At 42.4% G+C, this 27631-nt stretch overlaps 2 protein-coding genes across 3 annotated transcripts; one reads left to right on the top strand and one right to left on the bottom strand.

The window, feature by feature from the left end:
* Nucleotides 1–1220: 1220 nt before the first annotated feature.
* Nucleotides 1221–22163, bottom strand: LOC112564935 (transmembrane protein 128-like). The gene is made up of 4 exons (XM_025240091.1): nt 22052–22163; nt 21544–21721; nt 13583–13750; nt 1221–2317 (listed from the first exon to the last, which is right to left on the bottom strand). Exons 1-4 carry the CDS (start codon nt 22137–22139, stop codon nt 2218–2220), a joined length of 534 nt encoding a protein of 177 aa, XP_025095876.1. The 5' UTR covers nt 22140–22163; the 3' UTR covers nt 1221–2217.
* A 177-nt stretch (nt 22164–22340) lies between these two features.
* Nucleotides 22341–27620, top strand: LOC112563822. 2 transcript variants are annotated; one of them, XM_025238180.1, is made up of 6 exons: nt 22341–22416; nt 22647–22739; nt 24460–24728; nt 25113–25242; nt 26486–26665; nt 26970–27620. In XM_025238180.1, exons 2-6 carry the CDS (start codon nt 22655–22657, stop codon nt 27203–27205), a joined length of 900 nt encoding a protein of 299 aa, XP_025093965.1. In that variant the 5' UTR covers nt 22341–22416; nt 22647–22654; the 3' UTR covers nt 27206–27620. The 2 variants fall into 2 exon arrangements, with proteins under 2 accessions (XP_025093965.1, XP_025093964.1); XM_025238179.1 differs by having other exon boundaries at nt 22349–22486.
* Nucleotides 27621–27631: the final 11 nt, after the last annotated feature.

Genomic DNA, 27631 nt, shown 5'->3' with positions numbered 1-27631 from the left:
TGCAAATATTACAGTAAATCCTCCGAAGTCAGCCGAGCTGCAACTTTCTATTTACTCACTGTCCTCGTCCTGAAAGTCAATAGGTAGATGTGGATTTTCGGACTGACTCATTGACACACGCACACACGCATAAACATGCACACGTGCCACAGAAGCAAACCAAAAGGTCACTCTATAAACAGCGGGAAGAGACCTGCTATAAAAAATTCATATTTAAAAAAACCTGCTAGAATATGTCAGCAACCTTTTTGATAAGAAAAACTCGCTTTGGCAGTTAGTTTATGGAAGAACATGAAACTTTGAATGAGCTGCAATCGAGAAAACGCGCAAAAGGAGAAACAAAATTTTGGAGAAGGCAACTTTCAAACATACAGGACACAATTATTGCTTCCTTTTACACTGATAGAACCGTCAATTGTAGTCAAATCACCGTGATATATTCTTTCTCTTTTATCCACTCTTTACAAAGGCTTTTGCGCCACATATTTTGACTTCCTGCACGGATAGCGCACCGTACTTGCATTTTCCACTGCACATTTAACGGACTATGATACATATAAGGAATGGAGAAAAATCATAGCAAAGAGCAATCAGATGCTGATAGTGTATTAAGAAAATATGGGTCTGGTGGGCTTGCGAAGGGCTGAAGCACGATCAGTCTATTTGCACTTTCGAAATCACGATTTTAAATGAAAATTAATAAAAAATTTTATACAATTGACCCCAGGATTACAATAACTTAGTAATAGTAGTAGTAGTACCGTCAGCAGTAGTAGTAGAAGGAGATTCTTTATATCTATGACTGTGAGCATTTACAAGATGTTGAAGACATGTTGTCATTTGTGCAACTTTGTTTCGTGGACAGGCAGCAGTGGCGTTCTTAAAGCAAGCTTTTGTTCATGTTCTCATTCCAAGTCTGACACAAATTATATTTTAAAGACATTTTAATTCAAAATTTTTTTGACTGCATGCAAGATTTTCCATCACAGTGCTATTTTATGTACATTTGGCAGTTAATACACGTTTCGGGAAATATAAGGCTATAAAGGTGAAAAAAAAAAATGCTTCCTCGATGAACAGGAATGATTTCAAAAATTGTCATTTTTGTACCTGCATTTTCACAACTCTTTTTAATTTATATTTTACAAGGTAGATAAAAATGAAACATCGTATCTGAAAGACAAGAATGATCTAAAATATTTCTACTTAAGCACTTTTTTAAACAAATTAAATTGCAATAGATTTACATTAAAATACATTTTACAATATACAGAAATAACAAAAATGACATGGGTTATATTCATCTAAAGACACCCATAGTGAGGATACGTACATTATTTAGAAAGCTGGGTTTCTTTATTTACATCCCCTTAGGGAAGTCGTTTTATTTACAATTATACACAACACATTTATGGTATTTGTGTTATAGTAACACTCCGTTAAGCAATACATAGGCGGATCAGAGAAACTAGAAATTTCAATATTAAACGACCCCAGAGTTTAGCTGCCGTTGTATTTCCAACAGTGCCGATAAGGATTTCAATTTCCCTAGTAATGCTGGATGCATTTTCCTTGATGGGAAAATCGGAATTCTGTCTCCCTTGGGAAATATTGAAGCGGGAATAAAAATTCTGATTTACAGCAGGACCAGTCTGAAACCATCCTCTTTCAAGGGGCTGGGGGGACACGCAACTCTGGCGTTTTTTGCCGACACTGTGAGACAGGATAGAGTCAACCTACCTACCCACGGCATGGAAATACCCCACACCCCACCCCGCCGCCAGATACCCATGTTCGTGTGACATAACAGCTGGATGTGACACTCGGCAGAAAAAAAAAAAAAACAAAACAAAACTATAGAAACGACCATTCTCTAGATTAGAAACATAATCGCAAAAGAAACAGACTGATGAAGGTAAATTCTTAAAGTTTCATTCTGCATTTCTACTCCAGCAAATACTGAAGTATTCTGGTAAACAATTCATTTTTTGTTTTAATCCACTTCTGCTTATACCGCGCTATCTGGTTTCTCAATGAAGCTGGCCACGCATCTGCGCATAATCCACTTTAGCAAAGCTTACACTTATAAATAGAAAGGGTTAGAGGACTGACACAAGAACAGGGTAAGACAACAGACGAGATGACGATGACGGCGACGATGCTCGATGTTTCAACGGGCTGTCAGTAGACACGTGTAGGCGGTCGGCTTTCGAAGACTTATCCAAACATGGCGATGACGACGACAACGCCCATAAAGAGCGTGACGAGGATAGGTGGCGTCAGAATGCCCCACACCGGCCACAGACTTTTGATGACGCTGCACACAAACACACAAACGCACGCACGTGATAAACTAGAAGTATGTGATCCTGCATTCCGCATAAGCAACATAAACTGTTCCACCAGCCATCTTAAAGTGCTTGAACAGAGGTATCGGGTACAATCTCGCTGAACAGACTGGAGTAGGGTGAGAAGATTGAACCGAGGGGAGTAGGACGTGGATTTGAGTGCCATTAATGAACTCCCTTTTATGAACTAGGCGATAGGAACATTTTAGATTTTTTTTCCTTTTTTGCATCGGTTTAAATCAGGTTTGGAAGGCAAGGCTGATGGTGTCGTGCGTCACCATGAAGCATACTTTTTCTGTAAAGTTTCTTTCATCTCTCATAAATAGATGTGTGTGTGTGTGTGAGCTGGTATAATTTTACAATATGTGTTACGCATGTTCCGTATGGCGCGAAGTGGTTCACTACCTCTGGGTTCAAATCATATTTTTGAAAGAAATAAGGATATATTTATTTTAAAATTAAAGGCAAGAGCAAAGTATTATTTCCTTGACTTGCCAGACTTTCTTTGTAATTCGAGTTCCATTTGCATCATTAAAGAAAGATAGTTAAAACTTTACAACTCAGTTTAACATTTTCACAAGATCTGTGGACAACGCCGTATGACAATTTTTTCCTCCACTGTTGCCAGCGATAGAAGAAATTACAGTTCTTAACTTGCCAGAAACAAGGCAAAAGTAAAAAAAAAGTCTCATTTCTGATTACTTTTTCCATCCATCCACCTTATTTCTACTTAACTAAGATTTCTTTCCTTTTTCCTTCTGTGGAGTGATTAAAGATGGCCAAACGAAAATTCCCCCGTGCCCTGTACATATCGTCCTATGGCAGACGGTAAGAGAAACTACAAACGAGAATACAAGAATATTTCATCACAAAAACTAACTTCCGAGGTCAACAAGTTGGGAGGGGAAGCTTGCTTCTCTCAGTGCAGTCAGAAACTAAATGAACTAAAAGCACACTACAAACTAACGACCACTCTCTCTTTCACAAGTTACAGACTTGTGCACCTGTTTCTTACCTATAAGTGTGCAACATTTTCAGTTTACATCGTGAGGCTTATCTCTTTCGCGCTTCCGTTCACACCTTGCCAGAATCTTTGCACCCAGTCTTATTCGGGGCTGACACCATTCTCAGGTGGAAAGGGGCGGGGACCACCTTTCAACATCTTTTCTGATAACCGGAAGTAAAGTGTTTTTTCGCTAAATCTTCGTAGCCAGTCTTCAAAAACTTGTCTTGTAAACATACTTTTAAAAGCTAGTGAGTGAGGTTGTGGGTGGGGGTAGAAGATGCATAGGAGAAGACTTCTCATTCTCTAACTTTAATGTTAAGAAGACAATTTATTTCATTGTTCTCTTACGGGTTTCGACCAGAGAATATACACACTTTGGTGGTTAGAATGAGGTTGATGACGGCGAGGATAATTTTTGAATTATCATTTTTCCCCGGCATACTCATCAACACTGGAATAGACTGCATGCAGATGCGAATGATGCCACAAGTATGCCTAGATACAGCCGCAAATGTTATTTTTTCTCGACAGCATTGATAAATAGCGGACGTTTGGCAAGGAGTGTGTGGCTGGCGTAGTTCCAACACTCCTGGCACGCCTTCGGTGCTGATGAGATGCATCGCGTGCAAACATATTGCAAGTGCCGCCATCCCCAGGCCAGAGCTGCCTTCCTTTCACCCCTGGCTGCACCGCCCTTCAGTCTGGCGCACACCTACGACAGGAACGACGTAAGTGCTGCTGGCGTCCGTGATGGAGCTCCCGGTGTTGTCGGATGGAAATTGCTGCCCCCTCTCGCGCGTGCACAGGCACAACCACGTTGCCTGTCTCATCTATCTACCTTTCTATAATGTCTATACTTTGGCCAATGCTCGCTATGATGTAATAGAGGTGACTGAGAAACTTGATGAGATACACATCATCATCACCGGTCGCCGTAGGAACATTACATCACATCACCACCAGCTGTTGCCAACTTTCTTTAGTTTTTTCTTTAGCTTTTCTTATGTGTAATGATGGGCAGGCCATGCAGTCACCTGCACGTGCCAGGGTAGGCTGTACTTTAGGGTGGTTGGCAAAGCCCCTGCCCGAGCATGCTGTGCGTTATCTAGATGTTGGTTACATCCTATAATATAGTATATATGGTCATGTCGAGACCCGTAAAAGAACAAACAATTAAATGATTTATCTTTTTTTACGTTTAAGTTAAATGGGAGGCTCTTCCTCCGTCCTCACCTCGCCTCTCCCACAACATCACTCAGCTTTTGAAAAAAAAAAAAAGCCCGCGCTTACAAGTGTTTAAGTGTTGGAAAAGTGAACACGAAGATTCAGAGAAACAGCATAGCACTTCCTGTTTTGAGGGAACCTGGTGAGAGGTGGTGCCCACCACTTTCCCACTTGAGGCAAGTGCTGACTCACGAATGAGTCTTAGTGCAAAGATTTTGGCACTTGGCAAAGTTCCGTTTACACATCTCCACCTCGGCGACGACTCCCCCAACATATCTTCTCTCCAAAGTCCACTGAAGGACGGAGTCTCGTGCTGGGTCACGAGGTCAGGCTAGACAGGCCTGTGTCGTTTCACAGTTGCAAGAAGGAGTTCCTGGTGTCCAAGGAGGGTGGGAACCGTTTATCATTCACACGGTTCCGTCTGAGAAAGTTGCATGCCCTTACACGGCACCCATCGATTTTGTGCCAGGACTAGACGACTACTAAATCAAAGTGCTTCCAAACTTCTTTAACTATTCGACTGTGTGACTGTCATTTTTTCCAGCTCACCCACACAGCTAAATACGAAATCACAGAAAGAAATAAATTGATGGAATGAAGGTGAGGCACACAGCCGGCATAACTTTTAAAAAGGGAATAACAGTTGGTGTCCACCCTATGCTCAAGACCGTGAGTCATGGAGACGATGGAAAGAAGGCCGAACACAGTCAGTGAGAAGGCTGCCAAGTTCATCAGGTCGAGTTGGTAATTAACACTGCGGCGAAGAGGGGAACGCCAATCATGTCTACACAAATGCTAACCCAGGATTTGTGTATGATGAATCTGTAGACACACAGACATAGACTACACAATCCCGCCCACACAAAAGTTGGTAAGAAAGTCAATAAAAGTCTTCATTTCTTGTATCAGCTCCACCCACACATCCACTTCGTTTTGTCTCCCTAAAGAAAATGTACACCCTTGGGGGGTGAAGAGCAGACGGTCCTTTAAAAAGACAAGACTACTCGGTGTCTGGCACTGCATTTCGTATGGGCTAAGTGCATATCTAGCCATCGCTTACACCAAGTCTACAACTGTTAGCCAGCAGACAACATCTCTCGTCTGACGGGATCCTGCTGGCTCTCATCCCTCAAGCTTTTCCTGACCTTAGTTCTCAGTCCTTCTTAGCGACAACCCATGTCTCCATGAACAGACAGCAAAACCTGAGATTGGTCCTTCCTTTCCTAGGCCTTTGGGCCTTTTGTGACTCCCTCACAAAATATCTTATGACAAACACAACTGGCAGGAGGGAAGAGGACAGTTGAGGTGGACAAGAAATCTCTGACTGTATTCAACTTCAGCTTAAAGTGTTTTTGAGAGTTTGCACTAGCTAGCAGGCGCTTGAACTTCGGCCGAGAAACGACTTTCTCATCAGATTGCCATGGCTGTGAGATGACACCATCCCACACCTTTTAGGTCTCTACGTCCTCTCAACCTGTTATGATCTGCATTTCTTGCTATTCCCCACTCTCCAACATCCGCAACCGGGCTGTCCTCCCTCTCTGCGCTCCAAAGCTGCCTCCTGCTTAACGCCAGTTCCGCGAGCTCAGCTTTCTTCCCAAATCACCCTTTCCACACTTACACTAAGCATGCGCTGAGTATTTGAAATTCCGAAACTCGAATGCTACTTTAATCAATGCTTCCCCTCTCCAACACCATCTCTTCAAACTGGAGGACAAAGGACACCATGTATCTGTATCCGATACCCTGTAAAAAGCCACCAGAAAGTTTAACTTATCCTCTACCCACTCATGTGCAGCTTAAGTTCGGCATGATTATCTGGGCAGAAAACTGAGATCATGACATCGACCTGTGTAAGTCCAGTCTTACAAGTGTCACTAGGTTAGGGCAGGCTTAGGCTGAACGAATGATGGTGTCCCCTTGCCAAATGTAAATGAACTCACAATTTTCGATTGTAAAACAGACCCCTAGATGTAGATGGGGAAACTAGGACACGAACGCTCATGCAAGTCACAGCAGGAGCACCCATTTCTGGCGAGGAGATGGAGAAGATGAGATCTTGGCTGAGGTCCCTCAGACTAGAATGTTCCGAGGCCTCTGAGATTTTTTTTTCCATTACGTATTCGAGTACCTCTGTCCGTCTGCAATTATACTCGTGTGGTATGCTGGAAGATGTTCTCCCCCGGGCTTACTACTGTAGATTGGTTGTGTTTGGCAAGAGGCGCAAAACTTTCCAATTATTACGGCTTCCCTAGAGAAGACATGTCTCTGCAGATATATCTATCGTTTTCTGTTGGAGAGAGAGAGAGAGGAAAGAGAGAAAGAGAGTGGTGAACAGGAACAAACGTGAGACAGTGGCTTGGAGAGACAGAGAGAAAGAGATGGAAAGTTAACACGGAAAAGTGGGAGAGGGGGTGAATTGGAGCGGGGAAAGATGTATTACAAAAAACGAGCGAGGGAGAGGTATGTGAAGTTGCGCTTCTGATACAATGGCCGCTTTTCATCCTATAGGTCAGCATAGTTCTCTGGCGGAAGCTCAGAAAGGATTCCCAAAGGATCTAGTCCTTGAGACGAAATGACCCTCCCTTCGCTTCTTGCACTCAATTTGATTGTGCTCTGCGTGGGGACTGGTGGAGTTTATCATCGAATATTCCCATATTAGAGATGAACAGCCGTAATCCCATTTGGGGAGAAATTAAAGAGCTGCAAGATCTCACCCAAGATTAAAAACGTGAACATCATTTCCAGCACCCGCAATCCTTGACTGCCGAAAGTCCTTCGGTGCTTTCCCTAACGTCTTCAGCCTTGCCCTCGGGGCACCCCGTCGCTGTCCTGTCCCCCGCTGACCCATGCATACTGTCAACCGCTGGCACCAGTTCTGACACTAGGAAGTACTCATTCTCCTTGACCAGCCAAATAGCCAGCCAGTCGAGAAATCCCAAAACCAAGCAATCGACCATTTAACTAATCAGCCAACCAACCACAGACAGGTGGAGACAGGAACGGTAGAAAGGGGATGGGAAAGTCTCTATTCAAACTGATGCTAATTATAAAGTTAATAGCCACTTGGACTCAGAAGCTATATAAAGTTATAATTGGCTGCAGGCAACAAGACTGGACACCGCTCCCGTGGCCAGTGGTTTTACACAAAATTGCTTTCAAAAAGGTATAAAATCACGCCTAAACAAGAAGACTAGTTCTCGCAAATAGCGTTTGTCGCAGGGTTGCTTTACGGGAGACGAGTGCAGATAGGCATCAAGTAACTATATCGCAATGATTTGCTCCACATCAATTCAAACTCAACTATTTGTCTAAATTTTAAAAAAATCGTTCCCGTCACCCGAGTCCCGTAGTTCTAATCAAGGCTTGCGGCTTCTTTGATGTTAAAGTAATCCAGGTCGGCAAGCGGGAGGGCTAAGAGACGGTAGAGATGGGCAGTCCCATTTCAACGGGTGTTGCGGGAAACGCTAAGTGATGGCGCAAAAAAGTTTAGAAACTGTTTAATTTCTGTGGCATGGGCGTGTTGACAGGAGAGGAAATGGGTTTCTGGCTGGGACAATGCAACACATTTAATACCTATCATTGCTGTCACAGCCCAAACTGGATCCAAGCCAAGGCTACCTCCCGTGCTGGACGGCGAAAATGATTGCACCACACACACTTTTATTCCACCACCTTACTTCGTCGTTGATATTCTTAAAAGATTTTTCTTTGAAATCAGACATTTCGAAAATGGAATAAAGTTGACGAACTTATCAAAAGGAGACGCGTGCGTGAACTGAAGGACATCCACCCACTCACCTAATTTTTTTTCTTTTGGCAAAAGACGAAAAAAATGAGGTGCTTTGCCTTTGCATGAAATCAATGGATTCACTCGCACTGAAATCGAACCCGTGGTTAGCGGAAGGGGGATTTGAACCTCTCCTCTTCCTTTATGCCCCCACCGCTTACTTTGGCGCCTTGGTCCTCCCAGCGTTTGAAGCGCTGGACGCGATAACTTACCGACTTCAGGACCCTGATCAGCAAGTTCCTCACAAAGAAAGCCGCTATGGAGGCGTCCACGCTCATTAGCGTGCGGCGAACAGGATCAGGCAAGGAGGCGCTTTTGTCCACGTCTTCCTGTTGCGACTGGGGAACAAATCCAGCTGACTGTCCGTGACGCTCTCGGCGAGCGTTTCCTGTTCGGAGAGCGCTGCCTGAGGTAAGGCGGGCGTTGGGTGCAGATGCGTTGAAAGAGGAACTCTTGAGACAAGCTGTGCACGTGCTTTTTCCTCCGCTCATCTCCAGCCCCACAGGTATATTTAGCTTTCACGTTCACTCAATATTATCGCTTGCGCGTAGGTGCATTCCAGAAGTAAATGCAAATATGTTTTAAGCATTTCTAACGAGATAAACAAGATTGTGGGCATGCCGACATACAGACAAATAATCAAAGGTTGCATTAATAATTTACAGGTGATAATAAACACAGGCTACCCAATATTTTTTTGAATGAACATGAAACACGTTTGTGTCCTCTACAAAAACTGTTCTTGAGTGGCTCGCTCTCTGTCCTACTACTATTACCTCCGGCCGGAAGATAAAGCAAGTGCTTTGTCAAGAATAAAGAAACCTCTGAGAAAGGCAAAATATTTTCTTTACCTGAACTTTCCCCGCTACGTCATTCTCATAGAAACCGTTTCTAAGACAGTCATTTGTCCATGTCTCACTAATTCCTGCACGCATTTCTTATTTATAGGTGGTGGTACTTTACACAGGTCACCGTGCAGTGATGGTATTGCCTTTTTCACCTTCGCTCTAAATTTATTTCTGCAGAATATGAACAATTTAAAGGGACTCTAAAGGCAAAATAAAAGTGTTTAGAATGGCGTAAAGAGTAGGATAAATGTGAATCTCGTCTATTTATATGTGTGTTCATGTGGAAAACGTTGAAGGTGTTTAGTAGAATGTTGTGTTTAATAAAAGAAATTACACAGGACTCTTTTTTTGCTTCCACGAAGTCTCGTTCTCCGTCACGTGACCTTATGACGTGTGGTTTCCATAGTGACAACCATGCCTCGAGAATGTGCTGCACCCGATTGCCACGAAAAGATGGAAAAGATTCAAAATTGTCTTTTCATCAGTTTCCGACAGACAGAGCCTTACAAGCCTGACACACAGAGTGCGTCATACAATAAAATGACGTCAAATCTTCGCAATGACCTCAGACACTTCCTGTCAGAGATTGACGTCACAATAAGACTCTGACATCACAAGACTCGTCTGCTTGATCATCTCGGGAAGCTATCGTGATTACTCGGCGGAAGGACACAAAGGTCGATTTCACTGGATTTTTTCAATTTTTATAAACATCGGCAACCGAAATACTGCTAATAAGTGGTAATTAAGTGAGAAACGAATCCTTTATTTCTCCTGTATTGCTCTCGTGCTCTGTAATTAAATGCTCTGTAACTAAATATAGTTTTGAAACGTTTGACCGTCGCCACAGCCTTATCACAAGCCTTGAGTATCCCTTTAAAATACAGTAAGTCTGGAACATGTCTAGTTTTAAAGATGAACATAAACCCCATCCTCAATCTTGTTAAAATAAATTTTTGCATCAGGGACAGTGACGTAGCATGCAAAACCTTGTAGAGACATCAGAAATAACCCGCAGTAACATCCTGTAGTCATAATTATTCAGGATCAAACCCTGACGTAGCTACGAGCTGAAAATTCTTTTCCAAATAGTTCCCTTGTTCTTTCTCTGGATGCTTTTCTGTAATATCTCGAAAAAAAAAAAAAGAAAAAAGAAAAAAAAATAGACAAGACTAGCTCTAAATTAGTAATGTCTCCACAATGATTATGGTATCCGTCACTACACCGGTAATGAACAAAGTGCACACTACTACAGTATAGCAACTTGACTATGGCGCTTAGAAGGATCACGAACTTATATCCCCTTAATACTTAAACTTAAAATACATGTCTATGGAAGGATGCTAGCCTTATCGCGAATTTTTCATTTGTCCGTAGGTCTCCCTAAAAATAAAGCACCCCCATCTCTTACTTCATCTATCAACGAATTTCCTAGAATTTATTACTTGAAAATAGTCACATGGAGACGCTTTCAGGCTTTTACACAAATTTATTTTAAAAGCTTAAAATGTTACTTGATTACAGCTTCTGATGCAAAAGCAATATTCGAGATGATTTCTCCGATGAGGTTTCATCCAATAAAAATTTCTAAACATAAAACATTAGAGATACTTCCCAACTCCAGGACCCTTGTAAATATCTGTTTTAACAACTACTTTTGTGCATATTCACCTTCCACTCCTTTATAAGTTATGTTTTTTTACTACTTATTCTTTTAGTACTTAGTTAATTACTTAGCTTAGTCTTCCCCCTTTAAAGGACTAGGGCTAAATGGAAAAAGCACGACTTGTTTACTTTACCTCTCCTTAACAAAAAAAAAAAATGTCATTTTCAGTACACACACACGCACGCGCCAGCCCTCCATGAACACACTCACGAGAGAGAAGCTGTAAACATTGATAAGTCACCAGTATGGGAGGAAACACGCACGCACTCAGTAGAAACAGAGTAGAACGACATTCACGGTCACGTTGTGCCACGTAGCGTGACGGACAATGGATTCCCAGTACTAAGCTCAGCGGCCTTCTGACTTCAAGATCTTTGATGTATCAAGCTTGGCCAGGTGCACGTTTTCACGGTGGCACACATATTATTAACTACCACCACCCTCTGAACTTACAAATAATTGTGTGCTGATGCCCTCCTCCCACCCACACCGTCCTCCATCTCTCTCCCCCCGGTCATTATTCCCCATGTGCGTGTGTTAAGTCGTAACTGCACGTGCGGCCATGGTTGTGTGCGCGCGCCCATCCTCGTGCATAAGTGCGATTTGCGTATGACTGCTAGGACCCGCGATAGACGGAACCTCAGAGAAGGAATAAACGAGACTGCCTCTTTCCAATTATGTCGGTTGCATTTCGTTGCCACGGCAACGGGAAGCAGTGGCCGCGGGGCACGTCTACAAATACCAATGGCTGGTCATCTGCAAGATGCTTGCCACAGGCACTCAACATGGGCGACGCATCGATGGCGTACTGCCTCGATCTGTGCAGGGCAAACATGGCAACAACGTGGAAAAAATCTTTGGCGGCCCTTGTTTGATCCCAACTCTTTCGGACGTGACCGTTGAAATACCGCTGACAGTTTGCTGACAGTGCAGTGGTCACCCCTCCTTCTTTTCTCCTTCCCCTTCTCTCTCTCTCATGTGACTGGGCTATGTTAGGGCTGGCTAAATTACAGGGGGAAAAAACACGAGCAAAACTTTATTTCAAAATGTTTTAGTAACGATGATAAAGGTAAGTACAGCGGCATGGTAGCCGCAGAGGCAATGAACCTAAGTGGTTTATCGTGTCTAGGCCGTGTCACGAGGAAAGCGGATCCTATCCTTTTCCTTTCACCGTCTTCACTGGACATTTCTGGACAACTGGGGTTAGGAAAATCAGGTATTGACTTCTGCTGGACAGCCGGGTAGGCAGGGTGAGATTTCTAGCCCCAGGTCAGAAATAAGCCTCGAACCAGCGACCTTCTGGTCCATAGTGGAATGTAATAGCAACAAGGCCACGAAGGCCCCCTCCCCTATTAAATGATGAAAACGACGAAAGAAGTAAGTTTTTGAACTACATTTAAAATCCTACATCCAATACAATGTAAACATTTTACAAGTCTTCCCACTAAGCAGAAGGCTCAGAGAGGCGAAAGTGCAAAAACGTACGAGATTCCATTAAAAAAATCTGCATTAACGACAATGACGAAATAAACGAACTTTACACACAGACGACATAAAATCGTTTCGAGATTCACGCAAGACATGTCTGGGTGGAGGGGGAAAGAGGGACTAGGAGTTTTGTTGTTCCAGGATTCTGACCTTTTCCACCCGTTCGTCTTTGTCACATGAACGTGACGCTCCATGCAAGCGCTTCGCAGCCCAGGGGTCAGTCTCGCAACCAGAAAAAACTACCACTTGCAAACTAAACAACGGCGGGTCAGGGGCCTAGGACGTGAAAACTCGTGAAACTCAACATCGCTGTACACTCAACACGACGAGCAGTAGGTGATCAGAGAGAGAAAGAAAGAGAAGGGGTGGGAAGAGAGAGAGAAAGAGAAGGGGTGGGAAAAGAGAGTGTGAGCTAAAGTGAGGGGGAATAGTGTTCCGTAACAAACTGCCGATTCTGCTCAGATCAAGCTGCATGATTGTCTCTAGGGTTTTACAGACTGCCAAAAACCCTTTTCGAAGATGATATTATACATGGATCACATGTGCATACGATATTTACAATCATTCACGTCATGTCTGGTGTAGCAAGTACCAGTCTTAGAGGACAGCTGATGAAGTTTCGCATTCGTGGATTCACGCCAAGCGAGACGGTCTTGGGCCCGCCTGAGAAGGTCCTCCGGTGGACAGCCGACCCACTTCTTCACGCTGGCCGCCAAGCCTTTCTTCTGTCTGCCACGGCGTCGACCACCTTCAAGTAACCTGGGTGACATGACCGAGCCACTTCAGTTCCTGCAGCTTGACAGTAGCAACCATAGACTCCTTAGGACCCTTAAGTCAGATGACTATGTTGTTCGTCTTTGTTTCCCGGATAGGAGATTCAGAGGAGTCTCCTAAATCACTTCATCTCGAACTCGAAATCTCCTAAAGCACTTCATCTCGAACGCCTGAATCCTTTACTGTTGTTCTATTAGCAAAGTCCCCCGTCTCAAAACTGTGTAGCATGACTGGCACCACGAGAGACTTGTAGAGCCTAACTCTAGTACAGAAGCCGATGCTTCTGCTATTCCAAATCTTATTAAGCCTGACTATCCCCGCTGTCGCTTCTATTATCATCAGACATATGTTGCCCGCGCAGCCATGTGGCATCACACCTTCGCACACATACACACACAAAGTGCGCCAGGCAGACACAACTATATATATACTACCAACCAACAGGATCCTGCGATAAAGCTGGCAGTGGCAATAGGAATGGCCGCTGGATATGTACTTTCCCAGTCATCGGAGCTGACCTTCTTCACCATGGACAGCCACACGATCAGGAAGGCAGCTATGGCAAGTGTAACCGTAATTAGGCCTGCCCCAACGTTGAACCACATCCTAGAAAAAAGAAAAGAGAAAATGTTCAAGCTGTTCGTGCGCTAACATTTTATTCAAGAGGACTTTTTAACATCGTTTACAACAGATAGTGATCAAGAAAGATCGGGGTCGACGCACTTTGACTATTATTTTTGTCCATGGTGCACGTCTCTGCCACCCTTGGCTTATACAGCAATTTATATATAGCGCGCAAACACACACACACACTCCTTCTCGATGTGTGTCGTGCGTACGTGTGCGTTTATCTTTCTGTGCATATGTGTGTGTGAGAGAGAGACAGAGAAGAGTGAAAGAGAATGGTAAGAGGGAAAGAGAGTGAGTGCAATGACGCTGATTATACCTGTCTTCCTTCTCAGGGATTTGTTTACTTTCATGCGAATCCGGCCGAGTTTCAGAGATCGCTAGATAGAACTATGGCTTCCATTCCCTAAACCCGCCCACCCCGCAACCGCGCTAGAACGCCACGATCTATTATTTTCACATAATGCATTAAACCTTTCATTTATCTCGTAAATCTAAAAGTTTACAGAAACTTTATCTGACAAGGGAGGCGAGTAAAGCGCAATGAAAGTGCACACGATTGAAAGTGATCGATACAAATTAGTAACGCGCCTGAGCGACCGCGAGATGGAGACAGAAGTGCTGGCGACACAATCGCATGAAGTCTTTTACATGGCACTTGCTAATCTCTTCATTTTCACGTGCTTCTCAGTTTGCCCACCCCCTTGCATGCAAACATGCAAACCTGAACACAAACCAGCAAAAGACAACAACAAAAAATCCTCCCGTCCAGCCCACCCCCTCAAAAAACAACCCCACTCTCCCTCACTCTTAAGTGCAACCTTTCCTCTTCAGTCTACAAATCTCTTCGGACTAAGTCTTAAAAAAAAAGAGCAAAAGCAATCAGGTGGGTGTTTTTTTATTGTATCGCGTGCCATGCTTGCATGTTGCACTTGCTGTGCGGTGTGGATGTCACGCCAACACGTGGTCAGCGTTCTCACTGTGCGCCTCACACAGTCGGGATGCGAGGACCGCAAGTCGGAGGACATAGGCGCGGGTATGCAGCTGCGTGGCGAAGGTTCAATAACCTCGCTGATTAAAATCAATGACAGGTACAGCTGCCATTCCAACGTGTGTTCTCAGTTTCATCGTGACGACGCCATGGGATGGAATAGAAATGACCACCACGCTTCCGTCCGTACAAGGGCGGAACACTGCAAGAATTGAAGCTTTCTGCCAGTGTTTCTACACCAGCACCTCGCCCACTCCATCACGTACACCACACTACATCGACATACACATAACGAGGTGGGAAGAAGCCAAGAACAAAAGAATAATGACGCACTTATCCAGCGGGCACAGGCCACGTTCTTTTTCAAACCCGGGGAAAAAAGGACACAATCACTCACTGGATCCCCATGGGAAGTTGAAAACACAAAAAACAATCCATGGTGCATGCTTTTCTGTTTTTTAAAGTCATTACTAATGTCTACTGCTAAGCATGGAGCCCTCAAAATATGAGATTTGCGTTTTTTTTAAAACCCAGTCATATATATATATAAAACTGAATGTAAAGTCATAATTCCATAAACGAGGACGTTATGTATATATGTACATAAACGCAAAATGCAAACCGGATAAAACATGTCTGAAGATTAAATGTTTGTTACAAATAAACGAGATTCATTTTAAAGCGAGGTTATCTTCTTCAGGCTTACAAATATGTGTATAATATAATAAATAAGTCCAATTCAGAATTAAGCATGCGAGTACACACGCCTCTTTATAGTTAAAAGTTGTTTTCACCCTCTGATAATAAAGTTAAAAGTTGTTTTCACACTTTGATAATACATTTTTCTGAGACAGAGGAGCCCATCTATTATTCAAAATGCTGCGCATATCCTCTTAAACTCGAAGCTGTCTGTCACTGCAGATGAGCGTGCCTGGCTGATGACAAGCCGGATTATTTGAACTCAAGCTGTCTAGCAGTTGTGACACAAGAAAATTGCTGTAATAATAAAGTGCAGGTCGGAATTCCTGCGGCCGATTACAGACAGCAATGGAATGCTGTCAAAACTATGATGAGACGTCGTTGTCAAAGAGAAAGTAATATCAGGAAATCGAGGAAAATAATAATACAATAGCTAGGATAATCTGCTTAGAAGGAGATGAGACCACCACCTCCCCCTCCCCCCAAAAAAAAACAACTATGCCTGATCATTACAGAAAGTCAGAGTAGATTTGTCTGTCCGAAAAAACTGCCGAGAACAACTGCCAAGAAGTGAGAGAAAAATATAACCCAGTAGCTTCTTCCAGCAAACACTAATTGTTCTTGAAAAGTTCAAACCAACAATGTCCCTGACTTCAATCTGTGATGTCAGACTCGTCTTCACGCAGGACGTGCGCAGACACGTTGTGGAGTGAGACTGTATTAGGGAAGGTGCTGCCGGCTGGGGCCGTAGTTACGCAGACGAAGTACATCCACAACCCTGGGTTTATCTCCTCTCAATACCTACAGGTCTAGCTAGTCTTCTGTTGTCATTGCTATGGACAGTGCGCACGACTAGAACCTATAAATTATCAGGCAGCCGTGAGGTGTGCGCTTGTTTTCAATTACAGGCCTCCGAAACGCGTCCATAGCAAACCCTAAGGTAATCTTACCCCTACTTCATGGCTGGTGCATTCGACTTCAGAACTGTAGGTCGTAGGTTGGACCATGAGGACTTCTTTTATAACTAGGCGACGGAAGGACAGCTCCGCCTTCCAAATGCCCTTCCCTACACAAGGTGTGTCTTTTTAACAGTCCACTACAACCACTGCCCAGACATGGAGGAGATCAGCCCACAGAGAGGTGGAGGGAACTGGCATGACATGGTCCCAACTGGAGAGGGACAACCAGAACCAGATCCGATGGCGGGGTGTGGTTGCGGCCGTATGCTCCACTGGGGGTGACTAGGATCAAGAACTACTACTGCCACTATAGGAACTCTTTTACCTTTTGACCTTCATTTATTTTATCAAATATCTTAGAAAATTCAATCCTATCAAGTTCGCAGACTGGTATAAAATCAGAGTGTTATCTTGAGGAGAAAACAGAAGGCACCTACAATACAAGTTATCCCCGTCGACATCCTTCTTGCATGCGGGGGCAAGTTGCGTCCCTTGTGACAAGCTGAAACGATCTTGAGACGCAAATAAGATGAAACCTAATGCTAATGCCTCTTAAGACGTCGCGTAAAATGCAAATGTGAATCTCTGCACGGCAGGCCCAACAAGAAAGCAATCAGCGTTGCCACCAGGTCCAAAGAGACTTGCTCGACACACAAAGCTCGCCGTGCCCTGCTAATGTCGGAATCATTGGGCCCTGGACAGCAAGCGCAAAACTTGAGGTCTGCGGACGAATGCCAATACCGAAGGAAGCATTTTGGACACCGCCAAACACTAGGCTGATGTCAGACACCTGTGCGCAGATAGGGATCGAACCGATGATGTCATAACGGAACATGGATGCGCCAAAGGAACCTACGCTTCCTGCTTTCAAACTGACATATTCGTGGTGTGGCACCAGGAACTGCAACTCTTTTTATGCTCTACATTGATAAGCTCTGGTGAAAAAGAAGCCCGGTTGAAATAAAATGTGTTTATGGGGTTGGCGGGAGGGAGATGGATAAGGGATTATTAGCGCCGATTTGGAAAATGTATCTTTAACGACCCAAACCCAATCCCCTGATGTTTACTTCACTGGGCCGAAGTCTTGTGAGCGGGGCTGGCATCGTTGTTCGATGCTACTGAACGATGAAGCGCCTCACCCGGGGTGGCGCCCTCTTCACCTTTCCACACTTTGGGTGAGCGGGGAGGGTCAGTGCAGTCGACCCCTGAGACAGGACGTTCACAGCAGCATCAAAGAGCCGCAGACCTGTATGTTCTTGAAGCGGAACATGATCACGTGGGCAAGGCTGTGATGCACGAGCACCAGTCTTCAGGGCTACGCACCGCCATGAACCTTGTCGGGTGGGGCCACGGCCGTTATCATCCATTAAAACTCTTTAACTACGGAAGCTGCGAAGACGTGCGCGTGAGGTGGGCGTGCGGGTCAGCATGTTGTGGTCAACGACATAAAAAAAAAACCCGGATGGGGGACTGGATGGATAGTGAGGGAGGCAGGCAGGAAGGCGGGTGAGTGCGAGGGGGTGCGTGTGTAGCAACGATTTGTTTACAGCTCTACCCACCGCGCACTTTGTGATACCGACTATTAGGCATCGACAATTCCGAGCGAACATTAAGCCACGCTCGTCTCAAAGTTTAGGCAAGTTACTGGCCTTGTAGACAGCCTGTCTGGCACCAGAAACAACAAGCTCATATTTTATGTAGTCGCATTTAAAACTGTTATCAGTTCGGAGTCCACTATATTTTTTCAAAGAGGACACGCACACATACATTTAGAGAGAGAGAAAAAAAACCCATCACATTACTTAATGAGAACGCAAAAGTATACATATATAAATAATGATTTTGTTTGGTCTGCAGTACCCTCTGTCACGGCCGCATTTCTGTCGCCACTCATCATGGTCGACGACGACTCGTGCCTTCAAGGCCATGGTCAACATATTTATCGAGCGCACCTAATGCTGCCAGCAACTCTCCCGCTGGCAAGGTGCACATCTGCAAGTGGCCACACTAGCCCAGAATAATTAAAGCAAATGGAAATCGCTGGCTGCCTGGGGTAAATATGTTCCATGGACAGTGGATGTCTTGGTGGAAGATACGGGCTGTTTCTGCCGCCCACCCTGCAGTCAAACGCAGGCCACGTAGGTTTTTATTTTGTATATAGAGGTAGGGTGGGAAGGTGAGGTACTTTCGACAACATGGTCACAGTGAGACCAGAGCTCACTCACCGTGTACCTATAGGCTTTCTCGACACCTGCTTAGTAGATCTATCTTTTCAAAATAAATTTTACTGACAACTGACAACCAACCCCACCTCAAATCACTACTACTACCACCACCACCATTATCGCTCTCACTCGCTACCATTATCGCTCATCCCTGTCTCATTTCTAATGTTAAAATGTTTCTTAAAGTACTTGCAAACTGGAGTGGCAATTGCGAGGGATCATTTCTTTCCATTAAGTAGCTCTTTGGAGAATTGCGCGGCCGAAGCAGGAGCGGAAATGATGAAAATGTTTCCGAGGCGGCGGAACGCACATGTGAATACGGGGAGTCGATAGGCGGCCGCCGATGCTCCCTCCCGCCAGAAGCTGGCATCGCTCCAACCCTCCGACAATGCAGCGACCACCAGCCCGCTTCTTCCACGGCCGTTGACGCACATGTGAAGACGGAAACAGCACATAGCCTTGCCTAAAAGGGCCGTCAACTTAAAAAAAAAAAAATGAAGCTGAGATGCAGTTCCTCCCGCCCCCTCCTCTTCTTTCGACCTCCACCACCACGTCTTGCAAGGCCAGGATAACGCAATAAAGCAGTCTCCCTCAAATCCGCTGCTGTCCAGGAGATGAGTGCAAAGAGGGAGGTGTTTAGGAGAGTTTGTTGTGGGGGGCGGGGGTTGGATCACCCGATCCAAATGCAATCTTGCGAGTAACGAACTGTGCATGTGAGGGTCATACAAGAGTCAGGGTCGGGGAGCGTAGTGTCTACTGGAAAGGTCACAGTGGTTCGCGAACTTCAGATAATCGTTCGTTGAGACGGGTGGGCTGTTCAACAAGTTGTCACTTGGAATTTTCTCTTCCAAGAGATGTTAGAAAAATGGGGGTTAAGAAAGGGGATTCAGCCAGTTGCATTAAGGCGCTTCCTCGATATGTCTTGATCTTTGTTGCCAGGAAAGAGTAAATGGATTTTCACTTGTTAGCATATGTGTGTGCATGCACGCGTACAGTGTGCCGGAATCTGTATGACATATTCATATATGTCTATGTGTATGTTTATATAAGTGCACGTTCATGAATGTAAAAATATGTGCTGTATATCCAAATAGGTATAGATATTTATTCAGTTTTAAAGTGCAATGAAAAGAAGAATCAACACTCGATAGTAGAATGATAAGAATACATTTCTTGGAAGAATTAGGCAATCCCTTAAAGGCCATCTTTTGTTTGCTGGCATACATACACTTTACAAATATATGAGGCTCCTAAATTCTGTACTAAAGAACAACCAGGATGTGAGCTAAGGGATGGAAAATCAAAAACTCATGCAGTGCATGGCCCAATGATCTGACTGTCATTTTGTAGTCTTAAGGTTCTGAGATAAAGTCCAAACCGTGTTGTCAGTGGATGCAAGCTTCTCTTTACACAAAGTCCAAATGTAGACTGAGAAAAAGTTATAAGTGTATTTAAAATCCCAAATTATGATATTATTGTTCTGGGAACCTTTCCCTCTCTCCATATATGCATATATGTATATTTTCCTCCATTTAAGCTCCTCTTTGGAGCCCATTCTATATACATATGCATGTAACCTGTTATTTGTAATTAAGGACAGAAAACATTACAAGACACAAGTGGAACAATCATGATGCTGAACCAGTACCCCAGCGATACAAGGATCACACTTCTAGACAATTCTATTTCCTGAAATCCACCTATGTGTGCCACTAGCTGATAGCATAACAATGGACCCGAGGCAAAGCTATCTAAGGTAGCTACCAAAAGGAATGAAAGCATGATTCTTCAGATTCAAATGGGAACAGCCCCAGAGTTTTGAAGATACACTTGCTTCATCTCAGGCCCAGTCAAAAACTATGACACCAGGTGTTAACAACTCAGTTTCTAGAAGTAAAACAGGCACTTATACATAGCTCCAAACCCTGTAAGTTTTAGACTTACAGACACATGTGCTAAATTACATATACTAAAGAACAGACCCTAGGCCAGAACTGGGCAAAGGCCAGCCCGCAGGCCGCATCCGGCCCGCCTCCTGTCTCTGACTGGCCCGCCCGCCAATATATATACTATATATGCAGTATTGGGTAAAACTGAGTTAACTATATTAGTCCGGACCTCTACGACCATCCCGATTTCTCATGTGGCCCCTGGGGAAAATTAATTGCCCACCCCTGCCCTAGGCCAACCATCCATCAACCTTACAATACTTTTATAGTATCTAATATTCCCTGCATCCATGAATTACCATTTTAAAAGAGCCAGTGCAGGTGATTGGGTGGGTGCCTGGTAGCATTTTCAGCAGAACAAAATTTCAAAAAAGAAGGGAAAGTGTTTGCCTTGTGTAACTTTGCAAACTATAAATAAAGATTTGACAAGTGTTTTGTAAAACATTGTTTCAAAAATATTTCACTATATCTTGAATTTTCCACTGCAGACATTGAAAAGAATGAATATGCATTATGGAATATGACACAGATTACTTTGTGTGCATTCAAATTATTAATAAACATCTCTGTGTTCCTTGCTTACAGAGGAGTGTGCGCGTGGTTGTGAAAATACACATGCATAGCATGCTCACATGCATAAATTTCCATACTTTTTTTTTTAAAGACAGGCTTGATTCCAGATTAGTTTAACGGTTGCTTTTGACAAAAATGACTTAAGTTTCATAGGATTTTTAGTTAATGATTAAAATTATTTTAAACTTTAGTACCTTTAATAATGCTTGTCTTAAGCATTAACACCAACACTTCATGGGACAGACTCTTGCAACGTATTTCAAGCAATCCACATGACTAATTTGTTCATTACATGTGATGTTTTCTGTTAAGATGAATAGAGAAAAGAAAAAAAAGAAAAGAAAAAACGAGGTTTCAACTAACAAAGACACCTCACCTGTCAATTCTGGAATCATAAAGAAGTACCAAGTAAAAGTCTGTAAAATGAAATACAGCTATTGATGCTATGAGCCACAAAACATTCTGAACTGAAAATGCAGAAACATGTCTTTTGGGAATTTGTTGGTTGTCATTATTATTTTTGGAATGGTCCTGCTTTCGATCTTCTTCCTCCTCTGAAAGAAATAAATAAAAGTAAATGGAGAGCAGTGTGCCTATTTCATATTTTAATACCTATAAATATTCAGTTTACAAATTTTAAGATATTTGCCTGACGATGATTTAAAATATTTTAGTAAGCTTTAAAGAAAGTTGCTGTACACGCTTCCTTTAAAGGGATGAATTAAATAGTTCCAACTTGCACTACACTATCAACCGATAATGATAATGACGGGCCCCTGATAGTAAATTGCATTTGTCATTAGCTCCATATGAGTTGTATGTCATAGAAACACTACAAAATATTGGAAATAGAAAAAATACAGAACAAACTAAAGCGTGATTACCATTTTCTAATACATTAAGATAACGATCAGCCAGTCGATGCTGAATACGACGACGAGTGGCTTCTTCGTCTGATATTCTGGCTGCCATTTTGACGCTAACTCCTGAGTTATCCTTTCTTTCCATGAAAGCCCACTTTTGTTAGTGTCGTATGAAGAAAGTAAGAAAAGCTTAATAATACTGTTTAAAATATTCATATTAAATTTTATAATGTATGACTTTTTAAATTTTCATAAATGGCAGAAGTAGTATAAAATAGTAACGTGAGCTGCTTATTTTTAAATTTTGCTTGCTGATTGGCCCATTGCCCGGAAGCGGGAGATGTAAACGTTCTTGTTAATATTACAGACTAGCATCATCAAAGAAGGTTCTGCAACTTGAAAGATACTTTGATAACTGTATATCTATTATTTATTTCCAGTTGTATCAGATACAAGGTAATGTTTGCATCCTGTATTTGATTACAGTTTTATAACTGTTTTCCTGTTCATCGTTTATTTTGTTGTTCCATCGATAATATTATTGCAATGTTGGGCATGTTGACTGGAAGAAATTAAAGAAAAGCATAAACAGATTTGACATATCTGGGTTTTTAAGGTATCAAGATGGCGTCAGTTCAGTTCCAAATCCATACTGATAAGGAGAATTCATCATCACTGGGTTCAAAAATGTTGGGAGGCAACCTGCAAGGTAAATCAGAAAATAACTGTCTCTTTTAAGATATCTTTGGTGATAAGATTTTTTAAATGTTAGTTTATAGATTTTTAAAAATACTTATGAAGTATCGGCTATGTAAACTGACTTTTTATTCCTACGTTATAACATGTACTATAGATGCCTATCCTTGTTCAAATAGAAACCACAGCATATATTAGAAAAGGGTTTAAAACAGAATGGTGCTTGTTGCATACCGTAAAGACTTAGTAAGATCTTACATGTTTTTCCTAGTATTAAAATTGGTTCTATATGTCATATATAGCAAGGGGAGGATTGATCTTTCTGTACTAGATTAGTCAGGGAGTAAGCTTATACCTTATAGGGTGATGGTCAATCAAGCTTCTTCAGTGACAGTTCCATTGCTGTGCGGTGTCCCGCAGGGCTCTGTTTTGGGCCCGGTTCTATTTTCTATTTACACATCTCAGCTTGGTCCTCTCATTGAGAAGCATAATGTGAACCGTAAGATGTTTGCAGATGACACTGAACTCTATTTTTCATTTAGTACTGACAGTGAGTCGGTGCGTGAGGCAGTTTGTGCTGTAGAAGATTGTTGCTTAGAGGTCAAGTCATGGATGCTGAGGAATAAACTCAAGCTTAATGATGAGAAGACAGAGGCGATGCTATGTGGTTCCAAGCTTAGCCTTAGTAAAGTCTCTCTAGACTCCATCCAAGTGGGTCAAGCTAGAATCCCCCTCTCCAGCTCCGTACGGAACCTTGGACTCTATGTTGACAATCTTCTTACTATGTCTGATCATGTCAGTTCTGTGGTCAAGGCATGTTATTTCCATATCCGCATTCTTGGACGACTCCGACCCAGTCTTAATAAGAAGACTGCAAATGCAGTTGCTGTGTCCCTCATCGGTTCTACATTAGACTATGCCAACAGCTGCCTCTGGGGGATTTCAAAGAGCGAGTTGTCGAGGCTACAGCGAGTGCAGAATACGGCTGCGAGGATAGTTGCAGGAAAGAAAACAACTGACCATATTACTCCTGTACTTCGTGACCTGCATTGGCTTCCTGTGGAGAAGCGAATTGAGCATAAATTGTTAACCTTAACCTATGGCTGTCTTCACGACCTTGCGCCTGTCTATCTGCAAGAACTCATTCGCTGTTACCAACCCCAGCGGAACCTTCGTTCAGCAGCACACTTCAGACTTGAACGACCGAGTGTTCAGTCAGGGAATGCTAACAAGAAGACTGCGGGTTTCAGATCCTTCTCCAATGTAGCCCCGCTTTTGTGGAACTCGCTTCCCCTCTCGACCAAGGAGTCTGATAGTATTGGATCTTTCAAGAAAAACCTCAAGACTCACTTGTTTAAACTTTTTTGAAGTTTTCATTTGACCTGCAGTTTGGTGGCTGCTGGGATCACCGCGCATTGAGCGCATCTTTGTGATGCGGATACTAGCGCGCTACAAAACTACATCATCATCATCATCACCTAGGAAATCACTGACATTTTTTGTTTGTTTTTTTTGCCATCTGTATACCTTATATATATATAGCTATACAGCTTATTTTACCAAACTAATAGAATAACTTTAATCTTGGCAAGGGTTTATAAACAAGGGAAGATCCTATTCCTGAAAAATTGTTGGACAAAAGACTTCTTTTTCTAGAAAGTAGAAAAATAGGATATCTGTTTTTAACATTTTGCTTTACCGTAACCATTTCATTTATTTGTTTTGTGATATAGGTACTAAAGGTTTCCAGGCAGCAAGCACACAACATCTAAAGACACCAAGGAGGGCTCTAGGCTCTGTGAACCAAGTAGACAGAGTGACTGTAAAACCTCATCCACCTAGTTTAGATTTAAAGGCCAGTGGAGGAAAAACTGTTGGAGAAAGCACAAAGCCTTCTGCTACCACATTACTGAAGCCAGTCCTTGCCACAAACAAAGCATTAAAATGCACTCAGACGCCTGGAAGCACAAAATTAAAGAAGCGACAGTCCCAACACCTTGAGGTATGATATCTTGCTGTGGAGCAAAAGACCTTGATAGTGTTATGGTTTGTGCAATTGTTTTGACAATGTCAAGTTGGGTTTTAAAAGCAAGAGTTGGTAATATTAAAATGATGTCAGGCTAAGAGTGTAAACTTACTCTTATTTTGTTTCTGCATTGTCTCTAGTGGATACTGTGATGTGTATAGTGCATTGCTTTTGCCCTTTAGCTGTAATATTAACAAGCAAACTTTATTTTTATAAGGGGTCAAACCAAATGTGATCTGCTATAAGGAAAAGTGGCTGATGTCAAAAGTAATGGTTACATAAAAGCTAATTAGTAATTTTATTGGTCATTTTTGAAGAAAGTATGTTATCATTTTATATCTTTAATTTTTTTTTTAAAAGAAGGAGAACAAAGTTGAAAGGGTTCAATCCAAGGGGGAGAAATCTGTGGCAAGCACCCATTCAGTCGGCATCATTTATGAGGATTTACCAGATATTGAGTATGTTCCTCCTCCTCCGCCACCAAAGGATGGTATGTGCCTACATAATTTTTCACTTGTTTTATTGGACCCAAGACAATTCTTTCATACTGGGTACTCTGGTTTTCTCCACCCTGTGTGTGTGCATGCTCTTTGTCATCTTCTGTGTGTGCATGTTCACTGCTCTGCTTAAAGGGGACAAACGATATTTTATATGCTGTGGATAGAGGTGACATCTCATTTCTTGCCATGTTAAACGTGTCTGCTACCTTTGATACTATAGACCACACTACTCTCATTCATAGACTAAGTACTGTATGAGATCTTAGGCTCCCCACTCAACTGGTTTCAGTCATATCTGAGATAGGACTCAGTTTTAGTGGATGGATGTGTTTCTCCACCAGTCTCTACCCACTCAGGAGTCCCCCAAGGTTCTGTACTTGGTCCCATCCTTTTTATCATGTACACGAAGCCACTTACTACTCTAATACAGTCTATCTCTGTATCTGATCATTCCTTTCTTGATGACACTCAGCTGTGTACCAGTTGTTCTCCTTCTCAGGAATCCTGCTATCCATAGCATCCAATGTTGTATTTCTGATATTAGACTATGGATGACCCACAGCAAGTTAAAACCAAATGATGAAAATACAGAAGCTTTAATTTTTTTTCAAAGAGGAGAGCCAGAGTTTACCCTTCACTGCCTGTCTCTGGGTAGGCGATACCGATGTTTCTTTTGTAACTTCAACATGTAACTTAAGTTGCATAATATCTGCTGGCATGTCCCTTGATAAGCATGCTTCTCACATCTGTCCTTCTGCAGACTATGAGCTCCAGAAGATCATCTCCATTAACCATAATCTGTCCATCTCAAAAACAAAATTCTCATTTGTTTTGTCTAAAATAGACTACTGCAACTCTCTTCTTGCTGACTATCCACAGTACCTCATCGATAATCTTCAGAAAATCCAGAACTCAGCTGCTTGTCTTGTTTTCTGGACTCTCAAATCTGAATGTGTCACACCACTTCTTCTGTCTCTTCATTGGCTACCAGTCAAAGCTGGTTGTGATGCTGTGCATTATAAGTTCACATTATTATTACCATGAATTTTATCTGGTTTTTTATTCTAAGAACAATTATGAAATTACTTTTTAACGTGAAACATAGTATATCTAATGGGTTTCTCTAGTTACAGGTCTATTTCAAAATTAGATAACATTGTTTCGATCAGTTGCCAGTTTTTCTGTTTTGTCTAATGATGTTGATGTCACTTAATTTTGTTTTTACACATTCAGACAGTGATGATGAAAGCATATGGCCTAGAAAGGAGAGAATAAGCACCTACTTTACTAAAGTTCTAAATTGGCGACCACCATGTCTGTTTGGAGCACAGCCTGAGAGTGAAGATGACGAGATAACTGAACAACAAATAATTATGACTGAATTGGATAAGATACCTCTCCCTTGTGAAATAGGTAAAGAGTTTTTGAAAAGAATCTTTTCTATGATAGTGAGAAGAACACTATTCTGACATTTAAAATCTTGATAATGTTGCATTTATGCTTTTTGTTTTCAAGAGGAAAGGTATATCCTACAGATGCCATTGACTTTTCAGTAATTTGATTATTCCTCTTGAAAAGCAGTTTTTTCCACTCACATGCAATTTCTGTTACCTTGAAAACTGTTTCTGCAAGATTTCTTTTCCATTAAAAATTTTTTTTCATTCATATCCTAAAGTTGTTTTCAGTGTGGTAAATAGTACTTGTTTCACATTTTCAGAAAATAATTTTCCATTTGTCACCATGGAGGGTCTTCAGCTGGATGAACAAGATCTTGAACTTGAGGCAGTTCCTCTTCCATCTTTAGATGACATTGACCTTCCTCAGTGTGAAGTTCATGTTATTCCTAGTTCATCAGATCTGAGTGCTTTGGACGACTCTTTAGGTCTTTCAGCCCACCTGGGTGGCTTACAAATAAAAGACGATAGCTTTACCAGCCAGTCATCCGGAATTTGATCATAAGGCATATACAGTTCCTTGGTCCATCTGATCAGTTGACTGGCATGTTCAGTGTGCATGTGAAACCATTTCTGGATGCAGAATGACGAAATGATATTTGTGGATTTTCCAACAGATTTTCTTATAATTTTTTTTTTTTACCGCAAGATGCATCCTGTGTGACAGCCTTGATACTTTGCAGCAGCTTTGCACTATCTTTCAAGGATGCAGTCACCTACCTGAAATTTGCTTTGTGAAATGTGAATGGTTTTGGAGACTTTGCAACAGGTAGAGTTAAATGCATGAAGTCCTTAGTTCTGTAATGTTTTTTTTTTTTTTTTTGCCTTATAATTCTCCGAAATATTTTGAAATGACAATTTTTTAAAAATATTTTCTTTTATGTCTTTAGCCCAATAAATTTTCATGTCTCAGCTGCCTCTCTTT

The sequence above is a fragment of the Pomacea canaliculata genome, linkage group LG5 (genome assembly GCF_003073045.1).
Source record: "Pomacea canaliculata isolate SZHN2017 linkage group LG5, ASM307304v1, whole genome shotgun sequence".
In the NCBI taxonomy this organism is placed as follows: Eukaryota; Metazoa; Mollusca; class Gastropoda; order Architaenioglossa; family Ampullariidae; genus Pomacea; species Pomacea canaliculata.
Note: the sequence above shows the minus strand (reverse complement) of the source record. Positions and strands in the feature narration are given on the sequence as shown.